General features: G+C 41.7%; 1 protein-coding gene across 1 annotated transcript in view; it reads right to left on the bottom strand.

Annotated features, from left to right (window-relative positions):
- The window catches only part of P5CS (Delta[1]-pyrroline-5-carboxylate synthase), a 9491-nt gene extending 1947 nt beyond the window's left edge, over window positions 1–7544 (bottom strand). The window contains exons 1-5 of the mRNA XM_053776367.2: window positions 6802–7544; window positions 3800–3988; window positions 2659–2802; window positions 992–2333; window positions 473–668 (exon numbers count right to left, since the gene is read on the bottom strand). Coding sequence (XP_053632342.2) covers window positions 473–668; window positions 992–2333; window positions 2659–2802; window positions 3800–3988; window positions 6802–7077 — 2147 coding nt within the window. The 5' untranslated portion in view covers window positions 7078–7544. The remainder of the gene's footprint in view (window positions 1–472; window positions 669–991; window positions 2334–2658; window positions 2803–3799; window positions 3989–6801) is intronic.
- Window positions 7545–20170: the final 12626 nt, after the last annotated feature.

Here is a 20170-nt window from a genome sequence, read left to right as displayed (position 1 = left end):
CCATAGGAAGGTTAGCACAGGCACCACTGTGACCACAAATGCAAGTTTTTACAGACGAATCTCCAGCTAGCGTGGCCGTGACGAACTCTATAAAAACTCTGTAAAAACTTGCATTTGTGGTCACAGTGGCGCCTGTGCTAACCTTCCTATGGTGTAGAAATATACCTAGTTGGACGAATCTTATTGTGGCTAGCTGGTCTAGTGGCTAACGCGACGGGCTGGAGTTTTGAGACTCTCTGACCGCGGGTTCAATCCCGGCCGGAGTATGTTTTTTTTTCAAGCATTTTGTGATGGAAAAAACTGCACTGTACTTGTGGTCTTTCATTGCTTTATCATGGCAGCAGGCACTGGCAAACTTATCAAAGAATCTAATTAATAAAACGCAATCAAAAGAGATACAGTTTTAGCATTATACACAGGGGTGGTTTTTGTCTCAAAACATAGTGACCAAAGTTTGCGCCATGACACTCACTTGAAAGTTTTGGCGACCGGTGGTCCAAATGTGAGCATGCTGGAGAGCTTAGGGCCTGCGTTAATGGTGACTTTCTCACGCTGCAGCATCTGACACACATTGGCGAAGAACTTGGTGTTATGGAAGACCTCCTCGTGGATCAACAGTGTTTCCATAGCGTTGCAAGCGGATGGGTAGTCGCACTTGGCGTCACGCACTGCAAAAAAAATAAAAAATACTTTTAGTGGTACTGTTATTGATTTTGTTTACAGACGAGTACGATGTACTCGCTCTGGCTCAACAAAAATAGGGTTGATATTTTCCCATAAAATGCTAAACTGAATGTATGGCGGAGCATTAAAATGAGTTTAATAGATGCAATGTTGAGATGTAACACAGATCTGAGACATTAACTTAACTGAAATACCTTAGTGAATAAATGACACATCACAACATGACCGCACACATACAACATCCACATAAGTTCAACTGTTACTAAATAGTAAATGAAAATTACTATTTGGAAAGTAAATATCTTACCTATTTTGATAGCCTTCTCCAGGTCAGCATCTTTATCGATGTAAACGTGGCAGATGCCCTCAGCATGACCCAGCACTGGGATGGACTTGGACTGTTCCTGAATGGTGCGCACCAGGGTTGAGGAACCTCGAGGGATCACCAGGTCAATTTCACCTTCCAACTGCAACAAGTCCGAAATTTCATCACGTTTCGTGACCAAAGAGATAGCACCAGTAGCACCAACAGTGCTGAGTGCCTCCTTAACCAGATCCATCAGTACATGGTTGCTATGATGTGCCTCACGGCCCCCTTTCAGCAACAACCCGTTCCCTGTCGAGATAGCCAGTGCAGCCACCTGTGGTAGACAGTCTGGACGAGATTCAAATATTACCAAAAGAACCCCAATTGGCACAGTAATCTGTCGAAGTTCAATCCCCTCAGCCACTAAGGTTCGGGAGAGGGTGCGGCCCACAATATCTTTGGAATCAGCAGCAATTTGGCGTAATCCATTTGCCAAGTTGCTGAGCTTAGCAGGCGTGAGCCTCAAGCGAGAGGTGAGAGCTGATGAGATTCCAGCTTTGGCCGCTTCCTCGAGATCCTTCTGGTTAGCCACTAATATATCTGGCTGACGAGTCTCGAGGAGCTCAGCAAGAGTGAGGACAGCAGCAGCACGATCACTGGGGGAGAGAGACTGCAAGAGGCGACTGCCTTGGCGGGCGTTCTTAGTGAGTACTTCTACAGCAAGTCCACTATCGTTGTTCGTCGTGAAAAATGTCCCTATTTTACGACCTTGCACGATGCCCTTGATTGCGCCCTGTGACATCCCTTTGCATATTACGACAGATGTCCCTCGATCAAGTGCCCAGCTGGCAGCCTTGACTTTTGAGTCCATTCCACCAGTTCCAACTGAGGATTTCTGACCGAACTCCAAATTATTAATCATTTCAGGAACAAAGCTGTCAATCAAGCGAGCACCTTCAGTGTTGGGCGGCTTGTTGTAGATGCCGTCAACGTCAGTCATAAGGATAAGGAGATCTGTCTGTACCTCTACTGCCAAACGAGCGGCGAGTGAATCATTGTCTCGGATGTCAAGCTTCTTGGTGGCTTCTTCGTCCAGCACCTGGGGAGGAGGGGTGACGGCGTCGTTGGTGTTGATGATGGGTAGGATGTTGAGAGCGATGAGTTCGTTGATGGTGGAGTTGAGGTTCTGGCGCGTCTCGTTGTTGTAGAAATCAGGCTTAGTGATGAGGATCTGAGCCACCCTGACACCGTACTGAGCGAACATAGCCTCGTACAGCGACATTAGACCAGACTGACCCACGGCAGCTGAAGCTCGGGGTGCCAACATGTTTCTCACCTCTTCCTGTGAAATGCGTCAGTAATTAATAACAGTGCCAGTAATATTATTAATTCACAAACAAACCACAGTTTGGAGAGAAAACTTGAAACAAGGTTTCGGCCCGTCATGAATCATTATCAAGTAACGAGTGGCGATTTGTCTTTAGAATGGTTCAGGAAGAATCGGAGTGTCGTGTAAACTTTCATCTCTGAATTTTCATTTGTGAATTACAATGTATTGTGACTTTTTAAAATTTGAATTGTGATAGCTTACTAAACAAAAGCATTTCCTATTATACAGCATATAAATTGCAAGAATTTGGTTATTGGAAAGAAAGACGTGAAGTTACCCCGCGGAGGCTGTCCCTGCCAGAGAGAGTCTCCCTCATGCTGAGTGACATGAGCAGCTCCTGGGCCATCTTTTGTGCCCCGAAGGCCACGGCCCCCGAGGTCACCATCAGCAGCTCATGGCCCTCGTTCTGAAGCTCGGCGCACTGCAAGATTGAGAACCTTATTTACTAGACGAAGAGAGAGAGAGAGAGAGAGAGAGAGAGAGAGAGAGAGAGAGAGAGAGAGAGAGAGAGAGAGAGAGAGAGACAGACAGACAGACAGACAGACAGACAGATAGACAGATAAATTAATACAGAAATAGTGAAATAGAAAAATCAAAGATTTTTAGCTACACTACATATATCAAAACAGTTCCAATATAGTTATACTTCAAGTGCAATTAATAATATTTGTTTGAGGTATAACTATTGTGGAAAATAATGTATTTTCCAGAAAAAATACAGTGTATTTTTTATGCAAATTAGTGTAACATACTGTATTTAATAAAGATTTGTCATAAAAAATGGGAAGCCTGCGCCTGCGAAGACGAGACTCGCCATTGTGTTTTGAATGAGCCAAGAAAACGTTAGTGAAAATAAGAAGAATTTTCGTGCTCTAGAGGTTAAAACTGGGCTGACACCTCTCAAACAGGAGGCGAAATTGTTGGATATGCATTCCTGCATAACTTGAGATATCTGACGACTGGACAAGACAGCTCCAGGAACCTCAGATAAGTTTGTTTATGTTTGTAACTCTGGCCAGTGTTATTTTCATGGATAGACAGTGAGGTTTTCTGAGTATCATACATCTTGATCTCCAGTCAAACTGGTGAGTGATTTTGATATATTCTCCTTCTGTTATGTAAATTGTATATATATAATCGTTTATTAATTTTAATATACAATCCACAAATTTATATATTTACCAGAATTCCTGGTGATACATATTTCAATTGTAATTAATAGGTCTAGAGCAACTTGTGGATATGGCAGTTGTAGGTATCGAAGGGGGACATTTTTGCGACCTAGGTGTCCCAAATTCCTACTTGTCTATGTAACTTTGATAAATAATAATCTTTGTTATCATTTACTGTTATGTACATAATGAGTTACATTCAGATAAATGCAATTTTCAACAACTATTATAGGCAAGTATAATGACCTGCTCGACGATGGAGGCGAGGCGGCCGAGAGCTAGACCACAACCATCCTGACGAGTGACAACGGCTGAACCCAGCTTGACGACGATGCGACGAGCATGCTTGAGTTGCTCCCTATGCTGGAAGGCTGCTCGTCCAGCCCCTGCACGGGAAATGGACCTCGAGTCAACATGAAGCCCGTTGATGAAGCTCTGTTAACCAAAATAATAATATAATAAAATAATAAGTTTTGGAGTGAGATTAACAAGTTAAGAAAGCCTAGAGAACAAATGGATTTGTCAGTTAAAAATAGGAGAGGAGAGTTATTAAATGGAGAGTTAGAGGTATTGGGAAGATGGAGGGAATATTTTGAGGAATTGTTAAATGTTGATGAAGATAGGGAAGCTGTGATTTCGTGTATAGGACAAGGAGGAATAACATCTTGTAGGAGTGAGGAAGAGCCAGTTGTGAGTGTGGGGGAAGTTCGTGAGGCAGTAGGTAAAATGAAAGGGGGTAAGGCAGCCGGGATTGATGGGATAAAGATAGAAATGTTAAAAGCAGGTGGGGATATAGTTTTGGAGTGGTTGGTGCAATTATTTAATAAATGTATGGAAGTGGGTAAGGTACCTAGGGATTGGCAGAGAGCATGCATAGTTCCTTTGTATACAGGCAAAGGGGATAAAAGAGAGTGCAAAAATTATAGGGGGATAAGTCTGCTGAGTATACCTGGTAAAGTGTATGGTAGAGTTATAATTGAAAGAATTAAGAGTAAGACGGAAAATAGGATAGCAGATGAACAAGGAGGCTTTAGGAAAGGTAGGGGGTGTGTGGACCAGGTGTTTACAGTGAAACATATAAGTGAACAGTATTTAGATAAGGCTAAAGAGGTCTTTGTGGCATTTATGGATTTGGAAAAGGCGTATGACAGGGTGGATAGGGGGGCAATGTGGCAAATGTTGCAAGTGTATGGTGTAGGAGGTAGGTTACTGAAAGCAGTGAAGAGTTTTTACGAGGATAGTGAGGCTCAAGTTAGAGTATGTAGGAAAGAGGGAAATTTTTTCCTAGTAAAAGTAGGCCTTAGACAAGGATGTGTGATGTCACCGTGGTTGTTTAATATATTTATAGATGGGGTTGTAAGAGAAGTAAATGCGAGGGTCTTGGCAAGAGGCGTGGAGTTAAAAGATAAAGAATCACACACAAAATGGGAGTTGTCACAGCTGCTCTTTGCTGATGACACTGTGCTCTTGGGAGATTCTGAAGAGAAGTTGCAGAGATTGGTGGATGAATTTGGTAGGGTGTGCAAAAGAAAAAAATTAAAGGTGAATACAGGAAAGAGTAAGGTTATGAGGATAACAAAAAGATTAGGTGATGAAAGATTGAATATCAGATTGGAGGGAGAGAGTATGGAGGAGGTGAATGTATTCAGATATTTGGGAGTGGACGTGTCAGCAGATGGGTCTATGAAAGATGAGGTGAATCATAGAATTGATGAGGGAAAAAGAGTGAGTGGTGCACTTAGGAGTCTGTGGAGACAAAGAACTTTGTCCTTGGAGGCAAAGAGGGGAATGTATGAGAGTATAGTTTTACCAACGCTCTTATATGGGTGTGAAGCATGGGTGATGAATGTTGCAGCGAGGAGAAGGCTGGAGGCAGTAGAGATGTCATGTCTGAGGGCAATGTGTGGTGTGAATATAATGCAGAGAATTCGTAGTTTGGAAGTTAGGAGGAGGTGCGGGATTACCAAAACTGTTGTCCACAGGGCTGAGGAAGGGTTGTTGAGGTGGTTCGGACATGTAGAGAGAATGGAGCGAAACAGAATGACTTCAAGAGTGTATCAGTCTGTAGTGGAAGGAAGGCGGGGTAGGGGTCGGCCTAGGAAAGGTTGGAGGGAGGGGGTAAAGGAGGTTTTGTGTGCGAGGGGCTTGGACTTCCAGCAGGCATGCGTGAGCGTGTTTGATAGGAGTGAATGGAGACAAATGGTTTTTAATACTTGACGTGTTGTTGGAGTGTGAGCAAAGTAACATTTATGAAGGGATTCAGGGAAACCGGCAGGCCGGACTTGAGTTCTGGAGATGGGAAGTACAGTGCCTGCACTCTGAAGGAGGGGTGTTAATGTTGCAGTTTAAAAACTGTAGTGTAAAGCACCCTTCTGGCAAGACAGTGATGGAGTGAATGATGGTGAAAGTTTTTCTTTTTCGGGCCACCCTGCCTTGGTGGGAATCGGCCAGTGTGATAATAAAAAAAATAAAATAATAATAATAATAATAATAATAATAATAATAATAATAATAATAATAATAATAATAATAATAATAATAATACATATCTCTAATTCCCATTGAGCTTCTTAATAGTTCTAATTACTGTGATACTTCCTTTTTCAGTTTAGAGGACTGATCTGCAACAGGGCCGAGGGGACAACAACCCCGGTACCATTGACAGTTCTTTTTGTATCATGCCATATGTAGTATACGATACCGACAAGTTGATAAGAAACATGTGCAACATTAGGAATCTTTATTGGCAAAACGTTTTGCCTGCACTGCAGGCTTCAACAGTCGAATACAGAGATCACACATTCCTGGAGACACCAGCGTTGGTGGAAGACGAAGTTGACAAAGTATGGAGTCTGATATAACCAATCCATCACCCTAGGTGCAAGATGATGAGTCTCTTAGCCTAAAGCAGAAGCAGTTGGCCAGAGACTTACGCAGGAAGGTGAGGTGTGTCACACCTGTGACATCTGCAAGCTGCTACACCTCATCTTGTATATAAGTTTCTGGTTGGTGTGTCCAGGAGTGTGTCATATCTATATTCAACTGATGAAGCCTGCAGTGTGGGTGTAACTAATTTCTAATTGCTAGTACTTTTCTTCACTGATGAATTACATTATAACATTTAAAGCAAGTAAGTTTATTGAAATATTTCTGTTTATTTAAAAAAATGAAAACTCATATCATAACTACAAATAGTAAATTCTTCACTCACGAGTGAAATTTAGATTTTCATTAAAGAAAAGACTGACCTTGAGGTTGCCAGTTTTGCTGTAGTACCGTATATGGTTGAGCTGAAAGGGGGTGATGGCCATCAGCTTGGGGGCGCCCAGGAAGCCTAAGGAGCGAGCTCTATTAGCTCCGTGGAGGGAGACGCGCAGGGAGGCGCCCTTGGCTCCATTCCTAGAGTACCACGGTGTTGTTGCTGGACGGTATGGTGGCTGTGGCCTGGCAACCAGGCTCTCAACACCTGTGCTGGTCAGGGTAAGGCGGGCACGCAGACCCAGTGCTTTGTGGAGCGGGACCATTATGGTCCAATTAATAAACTTTCTTACGAAAGAGATATCTGCACGGAGCAGTCAACACCTATAAGATGCAATAATGAAGTAAGCTGCGTCTGGAATGATGGCGATGGTGGGCAGCGAGGCTATAAATATAGGTCAGGGCAGGGGGCAGGGGAGGCCTCGCTGCCGACAGGGCCACTTGAGGGAAAGTGGGAGGAATTGTCGTACTGGGCTGAGTACACATCTGATGCACGAAACGCACTATGTTCACACACCAAACTGTACCATTATATAGACAAGCAGCTAATTGGTCACATCAATTATCTATGTATATCCCTCTCTGTTCTTCGTCTTAATCTGACGTCGCAGGGATAAGGTCGCCAGCGACCAGAGGGTCTCACGAAGGTCACAGAGTTAGACACAGTACCCATAGGAGTTGGTGCTGGACGTACTGCTGGAGTGGAGCTGGAGTGGCTTATGGAGGACGACTTCCTATTGCTGGGCTTTATAAAGCTAGTGGTCAGCACGGGCGCACCGCGCTGTGGAATATTCCCCTGCCTCACAAAAAAAAAAAAAATCTGTATTGTTGCTCGCTTCTTCCCAGATACATTAGTAATATTTACTTTCACTGGTCATCAGTCACCTGTAACAACTTATATTATGCGTTTTTGATACTTTGGAGTTTAAACAAACTGGTTCGAAGAGACATTAATCAAAATGCAGCCAAGTCTAGGTACATATATTAGAGAAGAAAGCAACATGTGGCAGGAAGTAGCGACCTACACATTCACCAGAGATTGTTGCCAGGTGAGAGGCTACTCAGGAGGGACGAGCAAACTGTCTCTCTTACTGGAGAATATGAGAATGAAGGAGCACTGCCGTAAGTCTATTACCCCATGCTAGACAGGCCCTTCTTAGACCCCCAACCCTCCTTATGTATTTGATGAACCTATTTTTTAAAACTATCTTGGCAGTGTTCCATTCATTTGCAACTCTTCTTCCAGGTCATTCCACTTCCTGATAACCCTGAGACTGAAGAAATACTTCTTAACTGTGCCTTCATGCCCCATATGAAAGATGTTTTTTTCTCATGTCTCTGTATTAGACTGATAAGGTCTCTTGTAAGCGGTACGCCTTGCAGTAAAATTGCCCAGGTGTTACATATGTCTTATTCAGTTTAGCCTCGCTGCACTTTCTCCGGTGTCCTGATATGCTTTATCGGGTGTGGGTTCCATGCTGGTAATGTATACTGAAAGATCAGGCCTGACATTTATGATATATAGGGCCGTGAATGATTGTTGAGATTCTTGAAGGCTACTCTTACATTTGCCAACGAGTGTTCACTAGCGGTTATTCGGTTGTGTGCCCCTGACGACAGCTGGGTACTATACTCACCCCTAAATCTTTTTTCTTGGAGTGAGATTTTTTCAGCCTCTGTCTCTCGATTCTGTACTTAGTTTCTGATCTTCTTGCCTCTTAAACAATGTGCATAATACCTGGAGTATACCTGGAGGCGGTTTCGAGGGTCAACGTCCCCGAACCCAAGCTGTTACTACTGGTCGCACGTAAACTAACGTATGAATCACAGCCCTGCTGGCCTAGCCTGTCTTAACAGGTGTGAACCTTAAAAGACGTATTGTTTTTAACCCCTTTTCATTCCATATACCTATAAATCACCAAGGGATTTCCCACAGGCACCTTGAATGGGTGTTTCAGCGTTTACCCATCCGTATTCCTTGTCACTCCTCGCCTCTGCACCAGTCATCAGTATCACGATCAACTAGCTACTGGGTTAAGCCCCGGTACTCTTTCTACCACTCAAAACCTCCCTCTCATCAACCTATTCTTCCCCTATCATCACTTCTCCGCTCACCTCACACAAGGGTCTAACCCAAACTCTCTTCTCTTGTCTTGTCTTGCCAGCCAGGGGTTGGGGGTTGAACTCTAGTAGCCACTTGTGAGACAAATCTTGCAGTTTGTCCTGTTCCAATGGTAACCTTCCTTCTCGTCCACTTTTATTCTCATTAATTTTACACTTAGTTTCCAGTCCTCAGAGGCACTTGTCGATAAACACTTAACCTGATATGTATACTCACCTAATTGTGGTTGCAGGGGTCGATTCATGGCTCCTGGTCCCAGTGTGTGTGTGTGTGTGTGTGTGTGTGTGTACTTACCTAGTTGTGGTTGCAGGGGTCGATTCATAGCTCCTGGCCCCGCCTCTTCACTGGCCTCTACTGGGTCACTCTCCCCGCACCATGAGCATTTTCGTACCTCTACTTAAAGCTATGAATGGATCCTGCCTCCACTACATCGCTTCCCAAAATATTTCACTTCCTGACAACTCTGTGACTGAAGAAATACTTCTTAACATCCCTGTGATTCATCTGTGTCTTCAATTTCCAACTGTGTCCCCTTATTGTTGTGCCCCATCTCTGGAACATTGTCTCTGTCCACCTTGTCAATTTCTCTCAGTATTTTATATGTCGTTATCATGTCCCCTCTATCTCTCCTGTCCTCCAGTGTCGTCAGGTCGATTTCCCTCAACCTCTCCTCGTAGGACATACCCCTTAGCTCTGTGTGTGTGTGTGTGTGTGTGTGTGTGTGTGTGTGTGTGTGTGTGTGTGTGTGTGTGTGTGTGTGTGTGTGTGTGTGTTTAAGCTACTCTTGTAACAGTTATTATCTTCACGTGTCCATATCTCAATAACCTCTCAAAACTTTAATCTGGTAGTAAACAGCAGGCAGCCGAACACTGTGATCAGTCAAAATTGAATGTCTAATATTAGTGTTGTCTTTTCTAGGTGATCTCCCAGGATGCGACCCACAACAGTTACCTAACAGGTACCTATTTACCTCTACGTAAGAGGGGTAGTACTTATGCGTCTGGTGACCATTAGAGAGGTAATAAGTGGACATTACCGGGTGTGATTCTGTCTCTAATTAGTGCCAGGTGTGATGTTATCACCGATTGTCTCTCCCCATCTTGTTATCCTGTGTTGTTATTATGTACTGAGAGCCACCAACTGTTTACGTCGGGCACAAAAACTTGAATGGCTGGAAGCTAGTTGGTTCAAAATAAACTCAGATGTCCACCTCATTTGCAAATGAGCTTGGAGGAACTGGTTAAAATCACACTATACACTGACCATGTGGGTAAAACATACGAACCACACTGTCTTCAGTGCAGAAATGACGTCAATATTCTTGGTAAAACAAAAATGATTAGAAAGATAACCTGAATATTGGACACGGATGTGGTAAGTTGTCAAAAAAAAATAACTTTTACAAGGAAGGTTGATAATAGCGAGAGGTACGACCAGAGTGCAAAGAACTGGCCGAGTATCTTATCTTTGAAGACATCACTTCCAGTGTTCAAAGTGTTTTCCTCCTCTCCTCCTTTTCTCCTCCTTTCTGCCCTCCTTCTCCCCTCGTTTCCCTTGAAAGTAACCTTGAGAGTAAGTAGTCTTCCCTAGCACCAGACACTGTATGTTAATAACATAATCAGGGCCGGATTAAGAAGTCTCCGGGCCCTAGGCTATTCAGATTGGCGGGGCCCCTTTGAGTTACGGGTAAGCGAAGCGACCCCTTCCAGCTTGGGGGTGGGGGGGGGCGGTGTGAGCCTGTTTAAGGTCTAATTAAATACATTCTGGCTATTTAGATTAAATTTAATAGGGAAAGTACATCAAGACAACCAAAACCATTTACCAACAGCCATTATAACTATCTTGTTAAATCATGCATTTTAAAGAGAATAAACTCAAGACAGAATAGTATTACTAGATTAGGCTATTAAAGTAGTGACATCATGTACCTATTATATTCAGCATAACCACTACAGCACTATTATTCCCTTTATAAATCACTGACCATTATTGTTATCATTGCATCATGCATAAGACTATCAAATCATATAAACTCAAGAAAGTAAAGAATTATTTATATTCACAGGCACTTCTTAAATAAGCTTTTTTTCTGGATTTCATATTGGCAAAATCATCAATTATATTCTGAAAATCAATATTTCTTGTTAGATCAGACTCAATGGTCAACAAGGCTAGGTTACACAATTTGTCTTGGCTCATTGCTGAACGCAGATGGTTTTTCACTCTTTTCAAAACAGAAAATGAACGTTCTCCTTCACAGTTAGTAGCTGGAAGTGTTAGGTAAAGGCGATACACTATGTCAACATTAGAGAAGGTTTCTGAGATACCTGCATTTCTTAAATGTTTCAAAGCAGCTGAGGGCGCACATTTTTCAGGTGGAGCTTTAATCTGATTCATATACCCAGAAAAATGAACTATTTCTTCAACAAATGTGTCCTGAACATCTGCTGAAAGGTGTTGTTGCAACTTTAATGCAGCTTCTCTCAATTCTGCATCTGGCATAGTATTAATTTTGAACAGAAATCCAAACTTGTCATTGAGATTCTGGTACATTTCTTTTCTTTTCACCAATTCTGTAATCAGTGAATCCAGAATGACGAAGTATGTAGCTGTCTTACATTTCTGCCTTGGTAGCAACACAATTTCATTGTCTGGCTCTTCAAAATTGCGTTTCCTCTTCCTTGACCGCTGATGATCAGCCCGGTAACTGAAGTCTTTCACCAGCAGTTTAGCTTTCTCTTCAAACATTTCAAAAGCTTCATCATTGCGAAGTGAGCTTACAAATTCCACTAAGCCTGCATAGAGGTCAGCACAAGTAGCCATTTCAATTTCAATTTTCTGAAGTGTCTTGTTCGTGGCATTTAACCGTTCCAGTATACAGTCCCAAAGCACACAGAGTAAGGCCAATTCAAAATCTTCCAATTTTGATGCTAAGCTGGTTGCTTCGCTTCTTGTAGTTGCTGTCTGGTCTTCATCCTCTGCTATTTGGATCAAAGCAGAACATATTTCAGCAAAGCTGTCTTTCAAAGCATGTGTTGCATCATGCTGCGCTGACCACCTTGTTGTTGATAATGATTTGATGACATCTCCATGAATGGTTGACTTGAGTATACTCCACCGATGCGTTGAAGCAGAGAAAAAATTAAAGAGTGCTTGTAAAAGTCCAAAAAATGAAACTGCAGCGACACAACACTCCGCAGCACATGACCCAACAAGATTATGAGAATGTGCTGAGCAGGGCACATATTCAGCAAGTGGGTTGATTTGCTTGATACGGGCTTGCAATCCATTATATTTACCCGACATGTTACTTGCATTGTCGTAGCTCTGGCCACGGCAATCCATAATAGAGAGATCATGTTCAAGCAGAGTATCCAGTACTACATTCATCATTGTTTCTCCATCATGGCCTGAAAGAGGAATGAATTTTACAAAGCGCTCTACAGGCTTACCACTGGAGTCGACAAAGCGAACAATGAATGTCAATTGATCTGTATGTGAAATATCTGGCGTTGAATCTACACTTATTGCAAAGTATTTTGCAGTTTTCACAGCTGCTATGATGTTATTGAGGACTTTCTTAGTCATCAGTTCAATAAATTCATTGCATATAGTAGATGACATGTAAGATACAGTGCCTCTTCCTGCATTCCCAAGGCGTGACACATGATTTGCTAAGAATGGATCGAATTGTGCTAACAGTTCTATGATCCCTAGGAAATTGCCATTGTTTTCCGAACCAAAAACCTCATTTTCTCCACGGAAAGCAAGTCCTCTTAGAGCTAAGAATTTTACAACAGCAACAACTCTTTCTAGAACTTTTCTCCAATAAGTGCGCTCTTTTTCAGTTTGATTTTCCAAATGAGAATCCAATAAGCCTTTTTTCTGTGCACGAAATACACTGGCTAAAATGCAGCTCCTGTGAGTGGTGCTGTTTTCATGTTCCTCGAAACGCTTGGAATTTTTCCAGTCATTGAACCCCTGTGTGAAGGTATTTTCTTTGGTAGAAAATAGCTTGCATGCTGAACAGTACACTTTTCCTGAGCTTTCAGAGTATACCATCCATGATCTTTTCACAGTTTCTGAATTTGCAAGCTTCCTATAAAACATAGATGACTTTAAACAACGACGACTTCCATCATAAATCCTTGCTGATTTCCTAAAGTCAATGTTCAGAGTTTGACTGAAGGTTTTTGCAATGAAAGCATTACGTAGAGAATCTGGGATTACATTTGGCCATGAGGCAGGATCTTTTAAGACAAATCCTGTGGATGAAATGTCCGTTGAGACATTGAGAGGAGACACAAAAGAAGTAGATGCTGGCTGAGAAATAATGGAGGGAGGGCTTCCTGTATGATCTGACGTATCTGCAGATTCAACTGTACTGGTAACATCAGAAACTGTTTTCGTGAGCATGTCTGTGATCTTTCTGCAGCTTCCTACATCTTTCTTTTTCTGTTCATCTTCTTGAATTTTCTTCTTTCTTTTCTGTGACCCACTCGCATAAGAACGTCCAACATCACTTTCACGAGATGCCATAATGAGGATGTATCACTGTCCGTAATCATGCAAATACAAATTTTTCATTATCAATTATTATTAATTTTTTAATTATTATTAAAAATTTTTTTTCTGACAATTGGGGGGATATGGCCCTTGTAGCCCCCTTTCCTCTGGCTGCGCATCTAAAAATTCAAAACGTTACCAGAAAGGAGTCATATACAGAACTTTTACAATAGATTAGGTTAGTGATTTGGGCTACGAATATTTTACTAATTCATCCGCCTTGATCTCCAATTTACTTAAACAGAAATCATACTGAGTCCAAGAACAATGCACAATGGTATTTATATTACCATTTTCATAACTAATCATTATGTTTTGCAAATGTGATACCTATTTTCAAAGCAGGTGACAGGTCCTTAGCTTCAAACTATAGACCAATAAGCCTAACCTCCATAGTGGGAAAATTTATGGAATCATTAATTGCCGAGGCAGTTCGTAGTCACCTTGAAAAGCATAAATTAATCAACGAATCTCAGCATGGTTTTACAAAGGGGCGTTCCTGCCTTACGAATTTGTTAACTTTTTTCACTAAGGTATTTGAGGAGGTAGATCATGGTAATGAATATGATATTGTGTACATGGACTTCAGTAAGGCTTTTGACAGGGCCCCACATCAGAGACTATTGAGGAAAATTAAGGCACATGGAATAGGAGCAGAAATTTTTTCCTGGATAGAGGCATGGTTGACAAATAGGCAGCAGAGAGTTTGCATAAATGGGGAGAAATCAGAGTGGGGAAGCGTCACGAGCGGTGTTCCACAGGGGTCAGTGTTGGGCCCCCTGCTGTTCACAATATACATAAACGACATAGATGAGGGCATAAAGAGCGACATCAGCAAGTTTGCCGATGACACCAAAATAGGCCGTCGAATTCATTCTGACGAGGACATTAGAGCACTCCAGGAAGATTTGAATAGACTGATGCAGTGGTCGGAGAAGTGGCAGATGCAGTTTAATATAGACAAATGCAAAGTTCTAAATGTTGGACAGGACAATAACCATGCCACATATAAACTAAATAATGTAGATCTTAATATTACGGATTGCGAAAAAGATTTAGGAGTTCTGGTTAGCAGTAATCTGATACCAAGACAACAGTGCATAAGTGTTCGCAATAAAGCTAATAGAATCCTTGGCTTCATATCAAGAAGCATAAATAATAGGAGTCCTCAGGTTGTTCTTCAACTCTATACATCCTTGGTTAGGCCTCATTTAGATTATGCTGCACAGTTTTGGTCACCGTATTACAGAATGGATATAAATGCTCTGGAAAATGTACAAAGGAGGATGACAAAGTTGATCCCATGTATCAGAAACCTTCCCTATGAGGATAGACTAAGGGCCCTGAATCTGCACTCTCTGGAAAGACGTAGAATTAGGGGGGATATGATTGAGGTGTATAAATGGAAGACAGGAATAAATAAAGGGGATGTAAATAGTTTTTATTATTATTATTATTATCACACTGGCCGATTCCCACCAAGGCAGGGTGGCCCGAAAAAGAAAAACTTTCACCATCATTCACTTCATCACTGTCTTGCCAGAAGGGTGTTTTACACTACAGTTTTTAAACTGCAACATTAACACCCCTCCTTCAGAGTGCAGGCACTGTACTTCCCATCTCCAGGACTCAAGTCCGGCCTGCCGGTTTCCCTGAACCCCTTCATAAATGTTACTTTGCTCACACTCCAACAGCACGTCAACTATCAAAAACCATTTGTCTCCATTCACTCCTATCAAACACGCTCACGCATGCCTGCTGGAAGTCCAAGCCCCTCGCACACAAAACCTCCTTTACCTCCTCTCTCCAACCTTTCCTAGGCCGACCCCTACCCCGCCTTCCTTCCACTACAGACTGATACACTCTTGAAGTCATTCTGTTTCACTCCATTCTCTCTACATGTCCGAACCACCTCAACAACCCTTCCTCAGCCCTCTGGACAACAGTTTTGGTAATCCCGCACCTCCTCCTAACTTCCAAACTACGAATTCTCTGCATTATATTCACACCACACATTGCCCTCAGACATGACATCTCCACTGCCTCCAGCCTTCTCCTCGCTGCAACATTCATCACCCATGCTTCACACCCATATAAGAGTGTTGGTAAAACTATACTCTCATACATTCCCCTCTTTGCCTCCAAGGACAAAGTTCTTTGTCTCCACAGACTCCTAAGTGCACCACTCACTCTTTTCCCCTCATCAATTCTATGATTCACCTCATCTTTCATAGACCCATCCGCTGACACGTCCACTTCCAAATATCTGAATACATTCACCTCCTCCATACTCTCTCCCTCCAATCTGATATTCAATCTTTCATCACCTAATCTTTTTGTTATCCTCATAACCTTACTCTTTCCTGTATTCACCTTTAATTTTCTTCTTTTGCACACCCTACCAAATTCATCCACCAATCTCTGCAACTTCTCTTCAGAATCTCCCAAGAGCACAGTGTCATCAGCAAAGAGCAGCTGTGACAACTCCCACTTTGTGTGTGATTCTTTATCTTTTAACTCCACGCCTCTTGCCAAGACCCTCGCATTTACTTCTCTTACAACCCCATCTATAAATATATTAAACAACCACGGTGACATCACACATCCTTGTCTAAGGCCTACTTTTACTAGGAAAAAATTTCCCTCTTTCCTACATACTCTAACTTGAGCCTCACTATCCTCGTAAAAACTCTTCACTGCTTTCAGTAACCTACCTCCTACACCATACACTTGCAACATCTGCCACATTGCCCCCCTATCCACCCTGTCATACGCCTTTTCCAAATCCATAAATGCCACAAAGACCTCTTTAGCCTTATCTAAATACTGTTCACTTATATGTTTCACTGTAAACACCTGGTCCACACACCCCTTACCTTTCCTAAAGCCTCCTTGTTCATCTGCTATCCTATTCTCCGTCTTACTCTTAATTCTTTCAATAATAACTCTACCATACACTTTACCAGGTATACTCAGCAGACTTATCCCCCTATAATTTTTGCACTCTCTTTTATCCCCTTTGCCTTTATACAAAGGAACTATGCATGCTCTCTGCCAATCCCTAGGTACCTTACCCTCTTCCATACATTTATTAAATAATTGCACCAACCACTCCAAAACTATATCCCCACCTGCTTTTAACATTTCTATCTTCATCCCATCAATCCCGGCTGCCTTACCCCCTTTCATTTTACCTACTGCCTCACGAACTTCCCCCACACTCACAACTGGCTCTTCCTCACTCCTACAAGATGTTATTCCTCCTTGTCCTATACACGAAATCACAGCTTCCCTATCTTCATCAACATTTAACAATTCCTCAAAATATTCCCTCCATCTTCCCAATACCTCTAACTCTCCATTTAATAACTCTCCTCTCCTATTTTTAACTGACAAATCCATTTGTTCTCTAGGCTTTCTTAACTTGTTAATCTCACTCCAAAACTTTCTTATTTTCAACAAAATTTGTTGATAACATCTCACCCACTCTCTCATTTGCTCTCTTTTTACATTGCTTCACCACTCTCTTAACCTCTCTCTTTTTCTCCATATACTCTTCCCTCCTTGCATCACTTTTACTTTGTAAAAACTTTTCATATGCTAACTTTTTCTCCCTTACTACTCTCTTTACATCATCATTCCACCAATCGCTCCTCTTCCCTCCCGCACCCACTTTCCTGTAACCACAAACTTCTGCTGAACACTCTAACACTACATTTTTAAACCTACCCCATACCTCTTCGACCCCATTGCCTATGCTCTCATTAGCCCATCTATCCTCCAATAGCTGTTTATATCTTACCCTAACTGCCTCCTCTTTTAGTTTATAAACCTTCACCTCTCTCTTCCCTGATACTTCTATTCTCCTTGTATCCCATCTACCTTTTACTCTCAGTGTAGCTACAACTAGAAAGTGATCTGATATATCTGTGGCCCCTCTATAAACATGTACATCCTAAAGTCTACTCAACAGTCTTTTATCTACCAATACATAATCCAACAAACTACTGTCATTTCGCCCTACATCATATCTTGTATACTTATTTATCCTCTTTTTCTTAAAATATGTATTACCTATAACTAAACCCCTTTCTATACAAAGTTCAATCAAAGGGCTCCCATTATCATTTACACCTGGCACCCCAAACTTACCTACCACACCCTCTCTAAAAGTTTCTCCTACTTTAGCATTCAGGTCCCCTACCACAATTACTCTCTCACTTGGTTCAAAGGCTCCTATACATTCACTTAACATCTCCCAAAATCTCTCTCTCTCCTCTGCATTCCTCTCTTCTCCAGGTGCATACACGCTTATTATGACCCACTTCTCGCATCCAACCTTTACTTTAATCCACATAATTCTTGAATTTACACATTCATATTCTCTTTTCTCCTTCCATAACTGATCATTCAACATTACTGCTACCCCTTCCTTTGCTCTAACTCTCTCAGATACTCCAGATTTAATCCCATTTATTTCCCCCCACTGAAACTCCCCTACCCCCTTCAGCTTTGTTTCGCTTAGGGCCAGGACTTCTTTTCATTCATAACATCAGCAATCATCTGTTTTTTGTCATCCGCACTACATCCACGCACATTTAATTAAGCATCCCAGTTTCATAAAGTTTTTCTTCTTCTCTTTTTTAGTAAATGTCTACAGGAGAAGGGGTTACTAGCCCATTGCTCCCGGCATTTTAGTCGCCTCATACGACACGCACGGCCTACGGAGGAAAGATTCTTTTCCACTTCCCCATGGACAATAGAAGAAATAAAGAAGAACAAGAGCTATTTAGAAAAAGGAGAAAAACCTAGATGTATATATATATGCATGTGCGTGTCTGTGAAGTGTGACCAAAGTGTAAGTAGGAGTAGCAAGATATCCCTGTTATCTAGCGTGTTTATGAGACAGAAAAAGAAAACAGCAATCCTACCATCATGCAAAACAGTTACAGGTTTCTGTTTCACAGTCATCTGGCAGGACGGTAGTACTTCCCTGGGTGGTTGCTGTCTACCAACCTACTACCTGTAAACAGTGTGCTGAAAATATCTAGCCTAGACAGGACTCGCAGCAATGGTTTTAAGTTAGAAAAATTCAGATTCAGGAAGGATATAGGAAAGTACTGGTTCGGTAATAGAGTTGTGGATGAGTGGAACAAACTCCCAAGTACAGTCCTAGAGGCCAGAACGTTGTGTAGCTTTAAAAATAGGTTGGATAAATACATGAGTGGATGTGGGTGGGTGTGAGTTGGACCTGATTAGCTTGTGCTACCAGGACGGTTGCCGTGTTCCTCCCTTAAGTCAAGGTGACCTGACCTGACTAGGTTGGGTGCATTGGCTTAAGCCGGTAGGAGACTTGGACGTGCCTCGCATGGGCCAGTAGGCCTTCTGCAGTGTTCCTTCGTTCTTATGTTCTTATGATATATGGCCTACCACCATAGATAAGGACATGAGAATTAAAGAATGCAGGGACAATTTTCTGTTTCACCCAACCAACGATTTTCTGACGTGGCTTATGTGTTTCTGGGGAAATATGTAGTAAATTAATTGATGTTCTACATCACTTCCGTCGCAACTTGAATACTAAGCATTTGCGACGGAAGTGATGTAGAACAAAAATCAATTGAGATCTGTTATTGAAATGATAAAGACTTAAAGACAGGACAAAGTGCTTTTAAAACCTACAACGGAAGTCATTTTGCGTTTTTAGGTTTTTCTTTATAGCATTTTTACCAAAAATGCGTCTTTACTGGTCCATGCATCTTTACTGGTCAAGTAACCCTATCAGGTACCTCCCTTAACATTTAGAGGCGAAAACAAACATTTATCCATACACATCAATGTCTATCAACAACACTTCAGTTAATTTGTCACAGTACAAGTCTAGATAACGTGTAATTACTACAGAAAATTGGAGAGGAATCTCCCATACTCACCCATTAGCGGGAAAACACAGCTGTTCTGATGTAAACAAAGGCGTGTTGAGTGTTGCCATCTATGGTTAGGTTTATTTATTTTTATTTTATTTTATTTCATTATTTATTTTTGTTTTGATTAATTTTTAAAAATCAACTTTACTCTCCAAACACTTGAACTTTGCACTTGCGCCATGTGCGCAGTCTTGGATGAGCCCCTGAACCCCTTGGACCGTGGGGCCCCCAAATGCGCGGGGCCCTAGGCAAATGCCTCGTTTGCCTATGCGGTAATCCTGCCCTGAACATAATATGTAGTTGATGGCAATGTATTGAGCAGACGCTTCGTGTCTCAGGGTTGAGAACTGATCAGATCCCTGGTGGTCCAAACGTCGTCTCAATGAAATGCCATAAACCACATATTGTGTCTTATTATCATATTTGTCAGTGTCCAATATCATTGATAAACAAAAATGTAGTTCTGGGTTCATTGTATGCTTCTAGAATTTATGGTTCTTAAATTCAGTTCTAAAATTTATAGTTATAGAGTTCATAGTTCTAGAATTTGTTTCTAAAATTTACAGTTCTAGAATTTATGGTTAAATTCATAGTTCTAGAATTTATGGTTCTACACTTTATAGTTCTAGAATTCCTAGGTTTAGAAGCTATAGTACTAGAGTTTATGGTTCGTGAATTTATAATTCTGGAATTTTTTGTTTTAGATTTCATGATTCTAGAATTTATAGTATCAGAATTTATGGT

The sequence above is a fragment of the Cherax quadricarinatus genome, chromosome 13 (assembly GCF_038502225.1).
Source record: "Cherax quadricarinatus isolate ZL_2023a chromosome 13, ASM3850222v1, whole genome shotgun sequence".
Taxonomy (NCBI): Eukaryota; Metazoa; Arthropoda; class Malacostraca; order Decapoda; family Parastacidae; genus Cherax; species Cherax quadricarinatus.
Note: the sequence above shows the minus strand (reverse complement) of the source record. Positions and strands in the feature narration are given on the sequence as shown.